This window comes from Podarcis filfolensis (assembly GCF_964270895.1).
Source record: "Podarcis filfolensis genome assembly, chromosome: 6".
Taxonomy (NCBI): domain Eukaryota; kingdom Metazoa; phylum Chordata; class Lepidosauria; order Squamata; family Lacertidae; genus Podarcis; species Podarcis filfolensis.
Window position 1 is genome coordinate 68,457,431 of NC_139609.1, and position 16,873 is coordinate 68,474,303.

Genomic DNA, 16,873 nt, shown 5'->3' on the forward strand with positions numbered 1-16,873 from the left:
GGGGAGCTCACCAGGATGTGTTGCGCAACATCCAACTGACACATTTATCTAAACTCTGAGCCAACAATACTGTGGTAAATTATTAAGGAATTACATGCTAATTCCCAGTCTTGGTTCACACACATTTATTACTTAATGGATTGTCCTATTAGGCCATGAATTCTACTCTCCCTCCTTGATACGTAGCCTTGTTGTGGATTTAAGCTGCCTTATGTTCCTGTCCTAAACTGTATCATTTAGAATAAAGTAAATCCTCCTTATCAGTCTTGCGTCTCTGGCCCTTCATCAGCTCCTCTGTCATGGACCTCCAGTCTGCTTGTGGACAAGCTGATCTGATGTCAGTCTGTTTAGCTGGGTTGGGATGAAACTTGTTTGACTATTTGTCTTGGGGGGGGTAACACCCTCCTCCCCCAAGGTCTAATTAGATTTGACTATGTGGTATCACAAGGCCAAACTGGAGAGAAGGCAAAAATTTGCCATCATTTTAAAGTGGTGTAAATGTTGACCCCTCTAGTGTCTTCCCCAAATGAAATGGTTATGTGTTTTTCATGGAAAATGAGGCTCCTTTCTCCCCTACCTTAATGTGATAGTCTTTTGTCTGCAAAGGACAGGCACATCTTGCATGGCAATGTGAGATAAGCTTTGCTCAATCAGACTAAAGGTCTAGTGTGGTATCCTGTGTAGTACTTAATTTTGTATGTCATGAATCTACTGCCAAGGAGTTTCATTGAGTTACCCCAATTTCTGATGTTATAAGAGAGAGTAAAAAATAGAACACTTTCACTTTCTCCATAACGTACAGTATAACATTGTTAACTTCTGTCACATTCCCATTTAATCATTTATTCTTATCTAAAAAGCCCCAAATCCATTCAGGAAGGTGATCAACAATGTTGGTTGCCCTTTTCTTTCCTGTTTTCTCTGTGCCTTTTTTGAGACGAGGCAATCATAACATGGAATTTGCTTTTGTTACTTCTACACACATGAGTTGACATTTTTCGTTAGTTGTCTCTTTAACCCCCTAAAACTTTTTCCCCCAAGTCACAGACAGATTAGAACCTATTACTGAATGTGTGGTTAGAATGTTTTGCCCCTTCACATTTCAATGGCTTTTCATTTGCTACTTTTTGCTGGCCGTCCACCCAGTTTGGTGAGATGCTTTTTGGAGTTCCTCACATGTTTGTTGAGTTTTCACAATCCTGGATAAATTGGTACTGTATTTACTGCAAACTTTGCTACGTCACCCCTAACTCCAGATCACTTATGACTAAATTAAAGAGCATCTGCTCCAATACTGATAATGCCTACATGCATTACTCTGTTGTGGAAAATTGTTTATTCCTCACTTCTGCTTCCTGTTTCTTAATCAGTTTCCAGTCCAAAAGAGGACCTAATCCAGTGATTTCAGTTTGTTTTAGATGGTTATAATATTGTGTTTTAAATTGTTGTAGCCAGACATAGCACCTTATGGTGAAGAGTGGCTAATAAATTGAAATAATAATTATAGAACTTTCTAAAACTAAGATATTGGGCATGTCATTTTAATCAATTGTCAATTTAAAGTTACGTTTTAATACCATGATCATTCAAGTTCACAGCATGTTAAAGAAATAAGGTGGTGTTTAATTGCTTCTCTTTAATTAGGTTTCACAGACAATTGGTGCGACATCTTTCTCTTTGCCACATGACTGGAATAACAGACCCATGCATTTACACTCTCCTTTCTCTACAGGACAAAACTGCATCCCCCTTCATGGTAAGTATGCTGTACTTATCATTCATCAGTGTGAAATCCTAAACATAACATTATGAGCTCCTTTGTGTAGGGTCTTGTAGGCAGAGAGTTTGTAAAAATAATTTCAATTTGCTTGATGTGCTTTGGAAAGAAAAGTTTTAAAGCTTCACCATTTTTAAACTTCACCACTGATAATTAAAAATTATTTTGTTTGTCACTCTAGCCATTAGTGCAGAGCTGAATGAACTGATGATGGAAGCCCAACTACTACAGGTTTCACTACCCGAAATACAAGAGTTGTATGAGATCTTATTCACAAAGCAAAGCCCAGTTGCAAAGACAGAACAGAGGTCACCAGTAGGACCAACAAGTGAAAAGGTAAGCTTTTAGGACTGGGGTCCATCTCAGAAAGGGAGTGATTGCTTGAATCTGCTGGTTTTGAAAATCTTGTTTTAATTGCTGTAATGTAAATATAGGCTCCCCCCCCCCATCAACAGTGCACATGCACACACAGAAGCATTTTCCTGTGTATCACTTTTATTTCTCCCCTCCCTCAACATCAGCCACTAGGAGATGATAGAGAGGGCACACTAGAAATCCAGCTCAGTTGTTTCTCTGTACCCCATTCCCCCAAAAAACACACCAGATGTGCAGTTCCAATGGAATTCTTACAAATGTTCTGTTGCATAAGCTTTGCCAAACCAAAGCTCTAATGTCCAGGTTTTTGTGACATTGCTTACATTCTAAAAGTGGTTAGGGATAGCTTGCATGCTGTGGCAGTTCACAGCTGATATGTGTGCTCTCAATATTAATTCCCTTGCACTTAAAAGGTGACAGGAGGTTTTTTGTGTCTGTGTTGAAAAAATGGTAAAACTTTTCAAAAAAAAATCTCATTCTTAAGTGCTATAAGAAAGAGATGCTGAAGTATTACGCTTAATATGTGCTTCTCATTAAATGTGTGGATGGTTACTGCATAGCATGCAGAAGTATAAGGAACTGGCTACGTGGTACTTTATGAACTTCTAATGCATGTTTCTTGTAGACTGATTTTTGTCGAGGGAAGAGAGATGGAATTTGCTCTGTGGAAAGGAAGCTGAAGAGACATTTTGAGAGAGGAGATTTCTGCGGTGAGATGAGAACACGAGTCAGAAAAATAGCTCCCAACAAGAAAAAACTGAAATTATCTCATTTGAGGGAACTGGGTACTAGCAAGCTGGAAAGAAACAGGTTGTTTGACATACAGCGGTCTGGTGAAAGCCAGTTGCTTCTTTCGGATATGTCCTTCTCTGAACAAGAAGAATCTGAAGATGAGGATGCCATCTGCCCAGCTGTCAACTGCCTACAACCTGAAGGTGATGAGGTAAGTTGAAGGAAATATCTGTAAAGGATGTAAAAATGCATGGTTTGGTAGAATCATAGAGATGGAGGGGGCATTGTAGGCCACCCAGGACAAACAAACCCAGTTCTTTCAGCCTTTCACCCTAAGACTATTTTCTGAACACCAGTTTTTCTATCTCCTCAAAGTATTGTGCCCAGTACAGGATATGGTACTAGTAGACTGCTAGACTTGTAGCTACAGAAAACTTGCTAGCAAACAGATATAAAAGTGATGTACTATATTTGTTGTTGTGTGAAGACTTTTAACTCTCTCTTTGTGTCTAGGTGGACTGGGTCCAGTGTGATGGCTGCTGCAATCAGTGGTTCCATCAAGTATGTGTGGGTGTCTCTCCAGAAATGGCAGAAAAAGAAGACTACATATGTGTGAGCTGTACGGGAAAGGACTCCCCATATCGAAAGTAACATGCCTGATGAACATAAGGACTCTACAAAAGAAGATTAGCTTTTTTTTTCCTCCATAAAGCCACTGGGCTGGTTTTAGAGCCAAGTTGCAAATGGTGCTACTTCTATCCTAATGGGATCATTTTTCAGACCTTAAAACAATTTGACACTTTTGTATTTTTATCCTTTAAGCTGTTTGTGGTTATTGAGGTTTGAAATGCTGACTGTTCAGACAGGGGTTTTTCGCCAGTTTGAAGGCATCAAAACATGCACCTTTTCATGTATAGCATTAAATTACCTCTTTGAAATTTACCAGCACATTTAATCAACTCTGTTTAGGTGCAAAACACTGCACTAAGAATTCCCATAATTCCTCTTTTTGAAGAAATCCCTGTTTACTCTTTTGAACATTTTTGAAAACTTTAGATTCCCCCCCCCCTTTGATTTTGTAGTCTAGGTTTATTTATCTGAGCAATAACTTCTGTGTCTGGTTTCAGTGACTGGAATTCTATTTCTGAACAGCGTGTGGTGCTTTTAGCATTGGTTAATGTACAGAAAGCAAATGTTTAGGTTCTAGTGTCACTGATGGACTAGTGATGTAGGAGACAAGAAAGCTCTGTAAAGTAATGGCCACAGCTGTATTTTGGCTTTTTCTTCTTTTTTGGTAGCTTGTATCAAATGTTGCAGTTTATATTGTGGAATAAACCCTTGGTTATGTTACAAAATTCAATGCTGGTGTCTTCAAAGATGTTGCATTGCAGCCGTTTCCCACCTTGATCACTTTTATGATGCATGTTTTCACATAATTATGTTTTTAAAAGCATCCATGCCATTGCATTTTGAGACGTCTTTCTTTCCTTAATCCCACAGAGCCTAGATCTGCCTTGTAAAAACCTACTTCTTCATTACCTGTGGCAAATAGGTGTAGAAACTTAACAAATCTGCTTCTTTTCTAAGACCACGAATGTGTAGGCAAGTGGGTTTTATGAGGTAGTAACTTTTGTAGATATGTTTTACAAAGGTCTCTCAGATGACATAAATGGTGGAAGGGCTCAGTGTAGAGTCCACGCTCTGCAGGCAAAACATCCCAGGTTCAGTCCTCAGCATCTCTAGACTTGTCACAGAATTCTGATGGAAATCAGTGTGGAAAATGCCGATGTTCACTTATTTGTCCCATGCCTGGAACAGAAATCAATTCAGTGAATATGATTGGTATTTGCTCTTGTTTTGAGTTTGCCAGTGGTGCATGATTGATTGCGTCTTTCCCCATTTGTATTGAGTTCCCTGTGTATTGAAATGAATGACCATTGCATTGAAATGGTGTGTAATAACGTAGTAATAGCAATTAATGTAAAACTCTGCCAAATTGGAAAGTGAGTCTAATAATGTAGTTTGTGTCAGAAGACAAACTGCAGCAGAATGGACATAAATGTCTTCTTCCATCCCTAGCATCTCCAGGTATGGGTGGGAGAGACCACTGCTTTAAACCCTGAGTGCCACTGCTAGTCAGTACCTGAGCTAGATGGACTAATGGTCTGATTCAATATGAGAGTCAGGATTCATCTGTGAGCTTTGTCAGTACAAGCCCTGCCCACGGCTATCTTCTGTATTGGACTGGTGTTCCTTTTTGTGTCAATTCCTCATGGTATATATTTGCTCACTTCTGACTTCGGTAAGTTTTTGGACAGCAGTCTTCACAACCAGATGCCATTCTTTCCCAATTCATGGGTGACGAGAATACAGTTTGGAACTCTTGACCAGTGAGAAAAAGGACAGAAATATTCCTATCAGCTTTGATCTTCTTCTATCTCTATATAACTGCCACTACTAACATGTCCGACTGAGTTCAGAATCAATGTTATGTTAGATGATAGCTCAGTCAGCAGAGAATGAGACTCTTGACATACATTTGGCCTAAAATGTAACTTGCTAGCAGAACGAAAAAACATTGGCTGGCTGTTATATTTTTTTTTAAATGCCAAAAAATGCCAATACATTTAAAGCATAAAACATATTTGTAACACAAAAATCAAAAACTGGAATTCTTATTTACAGGCTTCTTATTTCATTTTAACTTCTGGAATTAGTGGTGGGAATATGCTATGGGATTAGTTCTTAAGACTTGCGCTAAATCTGACAGCTAGTGAGTACAAGCAGTACAAATTATGGATGCTATAGTCCAGGTGTTTCTTCTGTCTACCTTCAGCCCTTGTAGTGGTTCCAGAATAGCAATGGAAACTGTGTTTTATAATAAAGTATTGTCCCAACTGCAATGGGTTGGCTGCACTTTCAGAATTCCCATTACTTGAGAACAAAGCATATTAAGACAGCCTTCCCCAGCCTGGCACTTGCCAAATGTTGGGACTGCAGTTCTCATAATCCTTTACCCATTGTCGTGATGGCTGGGGTTGAGGGCAGTTGGGAGTCTCAACATTTGGATCACCAGCCTGAGGAAGGCTAGCTGAGGGAAAGCCTTTCCTTGAAAGCCATGCCCGAAACAATCCTAATGCCACATTTATTTATTTATTTTAATAAATAAATAGCATATTGATCAACACTTGGGCGGAGGGGCAGAATGAAAAATATTTTGCTCCTTTATGAAGAAACCTGTTCCAGAACTGTGTAGAAAAAGATTGTGTGTGAGAGAAATACTGTCCTAGGTGTGTTCCTTTCCAAAATGCTGTGTTGCTTGGGTGGAAAATCAGTGGACACCTCTGCTAGCAGATTCTGAGGGAACGTGATTTTTGCAGACTAGCTCTTCCTGCTGTAGTCAACCTATGCCACCTCCCATGTTTTCAGAAGTGTCCCTCAACATTTGCTCTGATTTTGGGGAAATGCTTGTACCTGTGGGGGCAAGGAAGAAATGGTGAACAACCCCCTCTGTGATCATCCATTGGCTTAGCAGAAGCACCTGCTGAATCAGAAGTCCTCTTGTGAGCTTAAGAACACCAATGTGTATCTTTGAGTTGGCACAACTCATCCAAGTTATACAGTGGTACCTCGGGTTACAGACGCTTCAGGTTACAGACTCCGCTAACCCAGAAATAGTACCTTGGGTTAAGAACTTTGCTTCAGGATGAGAACAGAAATCACATGGCTGCGGCTTGGCAGCAGCTGGAGACCCCATTAGCTAAAGTGATACCTCTAGGTTAAGAACGGACCTCCAGAACGAATTAAGTTCTTAACCCAAGGTACCACTGTACCATGAAAATACAAAGTAGCAGCATTAATAGAGTAGTAACAAAAGTTTTGTAGACTGTTCAGCCCTTAGATTTTCAGAAATGTACCCTCTTCAGACCAATAAACATCTCATTTCAATCGACAATGTTACCTTGGAGCCAGTGCTGCCAGCCTTTCCCCTTATGAGAGATGCATGTTTAAAGGTAAAAACATTATTGGCCCATGACAGTGTTTTTATTTTGGGGAGAGGGGAGCACCTATTGTATGGGAGTGTGAGAAAGAGTGGCCAATATTACATTGTTTTGCCAGGTTCCTGCAAAGGCCCTCAGCTTCGAAAGCACTGCATTGTGGGAAGGAAACAAAAAACCAGACTTTATCATATCACCACTGCACAGCCAGCATGAGATTGGGTTACATACAGTGGTCTGGTTGGTTCCCTGTACAATAGTGAGGTTATTACAGAGAGATTGCCATCATTTTGACAGAGTCAGATCTAGAACACAAGGACGCTGGTATAAGAAAACACTGTGATCTTTCATATGGAAGCACTTAAATAGGGTTGTTTTGTCACCATGCCGGTCTATGCAAAGCAGTGTTTTCAAGCATTTACTCTAGAACACATGGGTGCTGATGTAACAAGCCAGTGCTGGAAACATTTAAATTGTCACCGTGTTGATCTGTGCAAAGCGTTGTCCTCTCAGGCATTCTCTTTAGTGAAAGCCATTGCACAACAAAGCCAGTTAGGGAGCTTTGTCTTAAAATAGCAACAATGAAATTGGGTTAGTACAAATAATGTATTGGTAATAGGCCAGAAATAATAATGTCTCTGTTCATCTGGATGTTTATAGGCTCTGTCATGCACTTCACTGGCATGACACATGTCTCACTACTGCCTGCTCATGAGATCTGAACTGGCATATTTAATTCTGGCTACAACCCAACTTTACCTCAGAATGTGCTAGTTCAAAAGAAAGATGCCTATAGTCAGACCATGCTTGTGGTTTCATGCATCCATCTGCAGGACAAACAATGGGATATTTATAGGACATGTTGGATTTGTGAAAAATCCACACATTTTTGTCTGTGGTTTTTGCATGTTTAATTAAATGCATTTCAGCCACTCTCAGAAGAGCATTGCAAGCCCTTCAGCAGTTTGCTTCAGCATGCAATGGGGGGGGGTGGAGGAAAAATAACTTTGCTACGTATTGATGCTGCAGGACATTTGTTAAAGGTGCCACATAATACTTGTTCTGCACTTGTAATAAATCTGTCTTTTAGTGTGGCAGCACATACGTTGGAACTTCCTGTGAACGAGGTCAGGTAGTAGGCACTTTCACTGTAATCTTAACGGTGCCTGTTTGAAACATCTTTTGTTTAGGCAAGCCCTCCAGGCATGTAGAAGTTGCAAGTATTTTTTTTCTTTTCAGCTCTGATTAATAAAAGTCTCTCATCATCATCATTATTATATTTATATATCAACTTCGATTTGAAATTACAAGGCAATGTACAAGAAAAAACACACAGTACAAAATAAATCAGCAGACAATAGACAAGGACAGACATAAAATTTATAAATGCAACCAAATTCTGGTCAATTCTTAGGGCCTCTTGGTGCAGCCTTTGTATTTTGTATCCTCCATAGCACCCGTCCAATCCATATAAGGGAAGTCAGCTGTGGCAATGCAGTGTAGCCCTTCAGTTCTCCTGTTCTTCCAGGGCTATATGAGCAGTTGGCTTAAGAAAGCAGCCCTTATTGGGCTTTCAGCAATCTTCTCTCTCTTTACTGCCTCACCACTATTTGAAGTACAGCCAAGAGAATCATGCCAAGCTACAGCTCTGCTTGCTTTTAGCTCACAGTTCACTACTGAGAAGGATGGGTGAGTGGGAGGGCATTTTAATTCTGATGGTGGCAGTGAGGGGGAAAAATGCTTGGTTTTTTAGAGACACAATATTGTGTATGCACAGTGATGGCTGTTCATTAATAGCAATCATGCATGCTATCCAGCAGGGGCCCATGACATGTATACAACCATGTGCCATCTCAAATAATTTTTTTTTCTGGTCACCACCCACCTAACATTTGATATCAGGGACACCCAGAGGAGCTCTGATTACCTTAATATCCAGACAGTGGGAGCTTGCAGTCCTTTCAGATGCCCCTTCAGTACATCTCCACATTTTACCACTGCTCAGCTGACTCTCCAGAGCTTTGCAATGGCCAGAACAAATCAGAATGAATGTAAAGAATGTAATTCTAAGCACACATGAGAGTAAGCCCATTTCAATCAGGGTTCCCTAACTGGTCAGAAATAAGTTCGTATAGTCCCTCGACAGTCAAGAAGCAAGGTCATTTCTCCTCCCTGTCTTTTGTCTTGTTATTTATTTTAAATTTTATTGATTAAATTTGTATACCACCCTTCATCTGACGATCACAGGGCCGTTTGCAACATACAAAATGAAAACAAAAAACACATCATAATTATCCTCATTCTCATCAACAAACAAACCAATAACCAGTAGGGAGGAACATGTGATCTTCTTTGGACTCTTAACTCCCACCATTCCTAGCCAGCATAACCAATGGTCAGGGGGTGAAGGAAGTTGTAGCCCAGCAAGGGCCAAACATTCCCCACCCCCTGCTTTAAGATGTAGGTGAACAGTCAATTTTTGTATTGTATCTGCCCATCCCTGTTTCCAGCAAAAGCTACTGAGCTGGACCCCTAAGCCAGCCAAAAATGGATGGATCCCACCGTCCATTTTTTTATTTCAAAAGTTAGCCTGTTCAGTCAAGGCGGGCGAGTCTGAATGGGGTCAAGACAGGACCATGGTAGCGGGGACATGCTGGAGACCTGCGAAAGGGGATCCATCTTCACCCTGGACAAAGTGGTGAAGCGAAACACCAACAAGGAGACCTGGCTGGTCATCAGTGGACGTGAGTACAACGTCACCCGCTTCCTCAGTGAGCATCCACGTGGAGAGGAGATTCTGCTTGAACAAGCTGGTAGAGATGCCATTGAGAACTTTGAAGATGTTGGCCACTCTTTGGATGCCCGAGAGATGCTTGACCAATGCCTTATAGGAGAGTTTCATCCGTATGGCAGTAATCCTAATGCCTCCAAGGTTCCAAACAAGTCTTCCTCGAAAGAATGAAGTTTCTGGACAGTCTGGCTGATCCCTGTTTTGGGAGCCATACTCTTGGGATTGTTGTATCCCTACTACATGATGGATGGGAAATTCTCCTGATTTGACCTTGCTGAACCTTTAGGACTGGAAACCATGCCTTGCCACTGAAAATGGGGTTTTACTAAATTTGATGAACATAGATTTTGTCCTTCACTTGCATCAGCCAGTCCAGCAGCCCTGCTTTCTGCAAAGCTAAGCAGGAATTTGGTGGGGCTCACTGCTATCTTTCTTGTAACTGCAGAAACAGCAACTTCCTGCCATTCCATGGCATGGCATTTCTGTCACCATTGATCATGAGTCACTTTTCATCCAGCAGCTTCTGGCTTGTCGTGATGGTGCCTCTGACCCATGCCAGCCTGTCCCATTAAGTACCAGCAGAATGAGATGGCATGCTGTCAACATTTCTCTTTAGCAGACCAGCAAGAGAAATGGCTCCACCAGCACAGCGCAGACTGGGAACAGCGGTACACCTGCCTCTTCTCGGGTGTTTTCCTTCAGCTTCTTTCCGTACATGGTTTTTTGAAACGGTTAAATGGGTACATTTTTCTTTCAGTCTTCTGCTTTACATAGTCTAACTTTTTAATCTGCCTGATCTGTAAGAAAGGACTCCTCCAATTAAAAAAAAAAAAGTAAAAGTTCTCAGCCTAAGGATGCGATGCTTCCATCCGTGCTGCAGGGGGCGCTCTCCGAGAACCGGTTCCGGCGGGATCCTCGCCGGCGCCGCTCTCCGCGCGAGAGCACGTCGTTGCGTGCGCGTTTGGCGCGCGGTGGCGGCAGCAGCCGCGGCCCTCAGCCCGCCTAGTGCCGCCTCACCCGCACCCGCTGCTGCCTTTCCTCCCGCCTCGCGCTTCCTCCCCGCCCCCCCCAGGCCCGCGGAGCTTCTCCCTCGCCTTTGCTGCTGCTCTCCTCAGGGGCGCGGCGGGATGGCGGGCGTCGCGTCGGGCGTGGGGCCGGGCCCTGTGGCTCAGGGGCTGAAGGAGGCGCTGGTGGAGACCCTGAACGGCATCCTGTGCCCGGTGCAAGGGGTGCGCGCAGCTGCCGAGGAGCAGGTGAAGGTGCTGGAGGTCACCGAGGGTGAGTGTGGGGGCAGCAACTGCCGACGGGGGGGGGAGGCTCTGAGGGGAGCGGAGCCTCCCGCTTCTTCCCTTTTGTGGGCCTCGGGTCTCCCCGGCCAGGGCGATGGGCAGAGAAGGAGATGGAGCTGCTCCTCGGTTTCCCAGTTCTGGATTAACCCCTTTTGGGGGGCAGGGGCTGGAAAGGACTTTTCGCAGAGCTTGAGGTGGGCGGGGAAACTCGTGTCCTGCCTCTGCCGCCACCGGTTCCGCGCTCCCTTCAGGGTCCTGCCCCAGTCTCGCCTCTTCTTCGGCACCGGAGATGCCGAGGCTTCCTCTCCAAGTCGTCCGGAGTTTATATGTCTCGGAGTGGGCTTCCTCCGGCGGCCCCGCTTCTCCTTTTGTGCCCATTGTGTATGTAAGGCATAAATCGGCCTTCGTCTGGTGAGTGTCGTCGGCCTGACCCTAAGGGTCGCCGCACCGCTGCGGCCACACAACTACTACAGGGTGCAGCTAAAAAGTGGCTCCCTCCCTTTTGTGCTAACGGCGGGTCCTTGGTCAGAAAAGGTTGAAGAGGGTTCCTCATGGGATAAGGTTGGGTGATGGGGAAGGAGGGGGCTTTGTCTGGGCGCCTTGCTGAAGTTCGCCTATAAAGCAGCCTTAAGGGTTTCCAAGCTAAATTATTCAGACTTTAAAGAGCAACACTGAACTGAGTGAGATAGTAATATCTCTGTAGTAAAATTGGTTGGCCTAAAGGGTTGCGTACAGCCGGGTTTTAATGAGAAAAAGCTGTGCTCATTAAGTGTAATAGAATTAAATAGAGATGTAGATCTTAAAGCCTTCTGCAGAAATGTTTCTAAAAGGCGTTCTCTCCTACTTAAGACTAGCTTAGGTGTATACAGTACTGTCACAGGGTATACTGTCTTTCTCCCACTTCTCCTCTGGAGCATTGTTATGCTCACTGTGATAAGCTAGCTGTGGGAGTGCCTGGTATGTAAATATTCCCACACCGATTGTGATCTACCATGTGAACTGGTGCAGATCAACAAGGGCTGAAGCATTGCATGTCTGAATTGCAGAGTCTGAATGTGCTGATACTTCACTCCATAATTTCCAAATTAGGCTTTTCAAATGTGCTCTAAAACCCATTTAACTCCATAGATTTAGACATAGCAGTTCCATAAACATAATAAATTACTTCAGTTTAATGTAGAGAGTTATAATAAGATCTGAATTCTGTGTGGTTATTAGTTGTTTGTGTGTGTGTTATATGTGTTGATATATACCCATATGCATACATACATACATGTGTACATACATACATGTGGTTAGATCCAACTCCCACCAGTCTCAGCCAGGACAGTCAGTCATCAGGGATAATAAGACGTGTATTCCAACCATTAGCTGATGGACACCATGTGTCCCAACCCTGTTCTCCTGCCAAAATACCACAATAGAAAAAAAATCTGCTTTAGCTTTATTTATCAATTTTTGAATTATTTATGTGCTTATGCGTTAGGAATATTTTGTTAAAATATTTAAAAACGATGTTTTACATAGCAAATTCAAGTTAAATAAGCCTTTAAGCCTTTCCCTCTCTTGCCACCCCCAGTCTGGTAACTTAAATGACTAATGAGAAGAAAATTCCTAAGATTGTAGTATGTAATGTGTTGTGGGCAGATACAATTGCTACTTGGTCACTGTTGTGAAAACGTGTAATACAGGCATAGGGGCTATAGGGGGGGGAGGCATAACTACCTACCGTATTTTTTGCTCTATAGGGCGCACCGGACCATAGGGCGTGCCTAGTTTTTAGGGGGGGAAATAAAGGGGGAAAAATTATCCCCCCCGCCCCAGCCCCAAAGAGCAAAGAAGCCAAGACAGCAAGCGGGATCCATTCCGCTGGCTGTTTTGGCTTCCTCCGAAGGCTTGCGAATAGCTGCCTGAAGCCTGGAGAGCGAGAGGGGTCGGTGCGCACCGACCCCTCTTGCTCTCCAGGCTTCAGCGAAAGCCTGCATTCACTCCATAGGATGCACACAAATTTCCCCTTCATTTTTGGAGGGGAAAAAGTGCGTCCTATAGATTGAAAAATACGGTACTTTCAGAAGCAAGTCATGAACAATATAGCACTTTTGTGATACTGTTCTTGTTGTTTGAAAGCTGTCATTGCTTGAAGGAGAAGTACCAATATTTATGCGTATTTGTACCATATTTTCTGGTTTTGTCTGTTTTAAGCAGTTTGATTATGTCACTTCAAAGGGAACTTCCTTCAGACACCCAACCCAGCTGAAGCTTCTCCCAATGTGGTTTCTTTCAGTTGATGAACTTCTATCTCTGGCACAACTTAATTGGAGATGTCTGCTGAGTAAAGTACAAATGTGTGTTGAGGTATTGGTGGAGAGGGCAGAAAGATTAATCGTACAAAGAGGACAGAGATGGCACTATTAAAGTGTCACTAATTATTGCAATAAAAGAAATCAGTTGTATAGCCTTCTGAGAAGGCTTATCCATGAGGCTTCTTCACATAGGATTAAGCTTTAATGATGTATATTTTAAGATCAGAAGTAAGTTGTGCATGTTTTCTTTGTAACTTAGCTTTATCTGTACCTATCCTGCAAGCCATCCCACTTTTTTTGCTTAATTCTTACATTTCAAGAGCTGATTGCACTAAGGAATGCTGGATTGAAGAGAATTTACAGCACACTATTGTGTATGAAAGTATGAGAGTGCCATAGGTCATCACAATAGGATAATACTAGCCTGCAGAAAACTCTAGGCTGCCTCATTTTTTTTGAGAGCTCGTAAAAATATTAAACAGGAAGCAGCTTTGGACTCACTTTTCCAATGCTTAGAGTACACCAAGTCATAAACTATCCTTAAAACACAAAACTTAACCATATTGTTGAGCATGTGGGGAAGAGACATTATGAGACACTCCAGATAATGGCCTTTTAAAACAATTGAAGCCAAATGTCAAACTATATGAAATTTTATTTGGTGAAAGGTGGGGGGAAAGAAATGGGAAGGCAAAAACACACAGAGAGACTTAAAATGAACTAAGTAAATATCTTAGAATCATAGAATCATAGAGTTGGAAGAGACCACAAGGGCCATCGAGTCCAACCCCCTGCCAAGCAGGAAACACCATCAGAGCACTCCAGACATATGGTTGTCAAGCCTCCGCTTAAAGACCTCCAAAGAAGGAGACTCCACCACACTCCTTGGCAGCAAATTCCACTGTCGAACAGCTCTTGCTGTCAGGAAGTTCTTCCTAATGTTTAGGTGGAATCTTCTTTCTTGTAGTTTGGATCCGTTGCTCCGTGTCCGCTTCTCTGGAGCAGCAGAAAACAACCTTTCTCACTCCTCTATGTGACATCCTTTTATATATTTGAACATGGCTATCATATCACCCCTTAACCTCCTCTTCTCCAGGCTAAACATGCCCAGCTCCCTTAGCTGTTCCTCATAAGGCATCGTTTCCAGGCCTTTGACCATTTTGGTTGCCCTCCTCTGGACACGTTCCAGTTTGTCAGTGTCCTTCTTGAACTGTGGTGCCCAGAACTGGACACAGTACTCCAGGTGAGGTCTGACCAGAGCAGAATACAGTGGCACTATTACTTCCCTTGATCTAGATGCTATACTCCTATTGATGCAGCCCAGAATTGCATTGGCTTTTTTAGCTGCCGCGTCACACTGTTGGCTCATGTCAAGTTTGTGGTCAACCAAGACTCCTAGATCCTTTTCACATGTACTGCTCTCAAGCCAGGTGTCACCCATCTTGTATTTGTGCCTCTCATTTTTTTTGCCCAAGTGCAATACTTTACATTTCTCCCTGTTAAAATTCATCTTGTTTGTTTTGGCCCAGTTCTCTCATCTGTCAAGGTCGTTTTGAAGTGTGATCCTGTCCTTTGGGGTGTTAGCCACCCCTCCCAGTTTGGTGTCATCTGCAAATTTGATCAGGATGCCCTTGAGTCCATCATCCAAGTCGTTGATAAAGATGTTGAATAAGACCGGGCCCAAGACAGAACCCTGTGGCACCCCACTAGTCACTCTTCTCCAGGATGAAGAGGAACCATTGATGAGCACCCTTTGGGTTCCAGTCCTTTTATTCCAGTCTTTTGTAAATGTCTGGTCCTGCTGGTTCTGAATTTTCCCAGTTAGTTTCGCCAACACGGCATAGTCCATTAACTTCATCTGCCACTCTTCTTTTGTTGGGATCTCTTCCCGTTTCCTATTTTGGGCCAATAATATCTTTGCTGCAGTTGTTGCATACAAAAGCAATATTTTATCTTGCTTATGTATTTATCTACAATACCCAATAGAAAGGCTTCTGGTTTCTTTACAAATGTATATTTCAACATTATTTAAAGTTCATTATATATTATTTCCCGGAAAGCCTTCACTTTCTTACAAACCCACCTCATATGGTAGAACGTTCCTTCTTTTTCTTTAGATTTCCAACATTGATTATTTCGTCTGTACATTTTTGCTAACTTCACTGGTGTTATATACCTCCTATACATCATTTCCATTACATTTTCTTTAAGCGAACTGCAAGCTGTAAAATTTATTCCATCTTTCCAAAGTTTTCCCCAGTCCTCTAATTGTATATTATAACCAGTATCCTTTGCCCAGTGTATCATAACTGATTTAACTTCCTCATCTTTCACATGCCATTCTAAAAGTAGTTTATACATTTTTGACAATATTTAAATTTTAGAACTCAACAAATCTACTTCAAACCTGGATTTTGTATATTCAAATCCATTGTTTTTCTTATCTTCTTTAAATATTTCACTTATTTGACAATAATGCAACCAATCTTTCACGAAGTTTTAATTTCTTCATAGATTTTAATTTCCATTAAAATCCATTCCATTAATTCTCTATTTCGATCACCAAATCTTCATAGGTGGCCCAATTTCCTTCCATATTTAACTTTTTTACATTTGTAGCCTCCAATGGTGATAACCACCATGGTGTTTTATGTTCTAACAAACTCTCATATCTATTTATTGGTGGAAACTTAAACCCATATAAACCATTCTCTTAATGAGGGCTGATGGTCATTTGGCCCAATCATGAGTTAATGCTCCTGATGATAGTGATGACTGGTCATAAATTTATTTAGACACTGGGTCCACCTCAACAGCACTGAACTTATATTACATAAGGCAAGCCACTTCAGATTAGCTGACCCACTGGAAATACAGTGGTCAGGTTAAGTACTTAATTCGTTCTGGAGGTCCGTTCTTAACCTGAAACTGTTCTTAACCTGAAGCACCACTTTAGCTAATGGGGCCTCCAGCTGCCGCCGCACCACCGGAGCACAATTTCTGTTCTTATCCTGAAGCAAAGTTCTTAACCTGAAACACTATTTCTGGGTTAGCGGAGTGTGTAACCTGAAGCGTATGTAACCCAAGGTAGCACTGTAAAGGATTAATCTGAGTATGTACTATTGAAAATTAAATGCAGGATATATTCAGGGGCTGTAGGCAAATTGACAGAGGTGCAGGATTTCAGACTCTTGAAAGGATAGTATTGGTCTGTTCACACACACTCTTACCCTCCTCCCCATATAAATTCAACGATTCCTAACCTATTTCTCACATAACCCAAGTGTCAGGTGATCGCACCTACAGGGAAAATTTATATGCAGCTTGTAGTATCAAATATGATCTGATAGCTGCTTTGAAGATCTGAGGTCAGCCCTCCTGTTACAGAACAAATGAGAATTGCTCATTCTAGGAGTGGCTGCTTCAAGCAAGCTTGGGGACATGTCACACTTCTACTTTTAGCAGCAAGCCCAGACTCTTTCGCATTATATGATCATGTAATGGTACAGTATGGGGTGAGCAACCACCATTGGGCCCTCTGATGTGTTGTAGCTTACATACATCATTCAAAACTGTCACATTTTCATCCTGCGCCTTCTGAATAGGTT

At 42.2% G+C, this 16,873-nt stretch overlaps 2 protein-coding genes across 4 annotated transcripts in view; both read left to right on the forward strand.

The window, feature by feature from the left end:
* KDM5B (lysine demethylase 5B) overlaps positions 1 to 4,244 on the forward strand; it is a 48,433-nt gene extending 44,189 nt beyond the window's left edge. For both annotated transcript variants that reach the window (XM_083617294.1, XM_083617295.1), the window contains 4 exons: positions 1,645 to 1,756; positions 1,959 to 2,113; positions 2,778 to 3,095; positions 3,398 to 4,244. In XM_083617294.1, coding sequence (XP_083473420.1) covers positions 1,645 to 1,756; positions 1,959 to 2,113; positions 2,778 to 3,095; positions 3,398 to 3,535 — 723 coding nt within the window. In that variant the 3' untranslated portion in view covers positions 3,536 to 4,244. The remainder of the gene's footprint in view (positions 1 to 1,644; positions 1,757 to 1,958; positions 2,114 to 2,777; positions 3,096 to 3,397) is intronic.
* A 3,899-nt stretch (positions 4,245 to 8,143) lies between these two features.
* The window catches only part of IPO9 (importin 9), a 35,771-nt gene continuing 27,041 nt past the window's right edge, over positions 8,144 to 16,873 (forward strand). For both annotated transcript variants that reach the window (XM_083617342.1, XM_083617340.1), the window contains exons 1-2: positions 8,144 to 8,837; positions 9,009 to 10,951. Coding sequence is in view for 1 of the 2 variants with exons in the window: in XM_083617340.1 (XP_083473466.1) it covers positions 10,528 to 10,951 (424 nt within the window). In the remaining variant the exon portion in view is untranslated. The remainder of the gene's footprint in view (positions 8,838 to 9,008; positions 10,952 to 16,873) is intronic.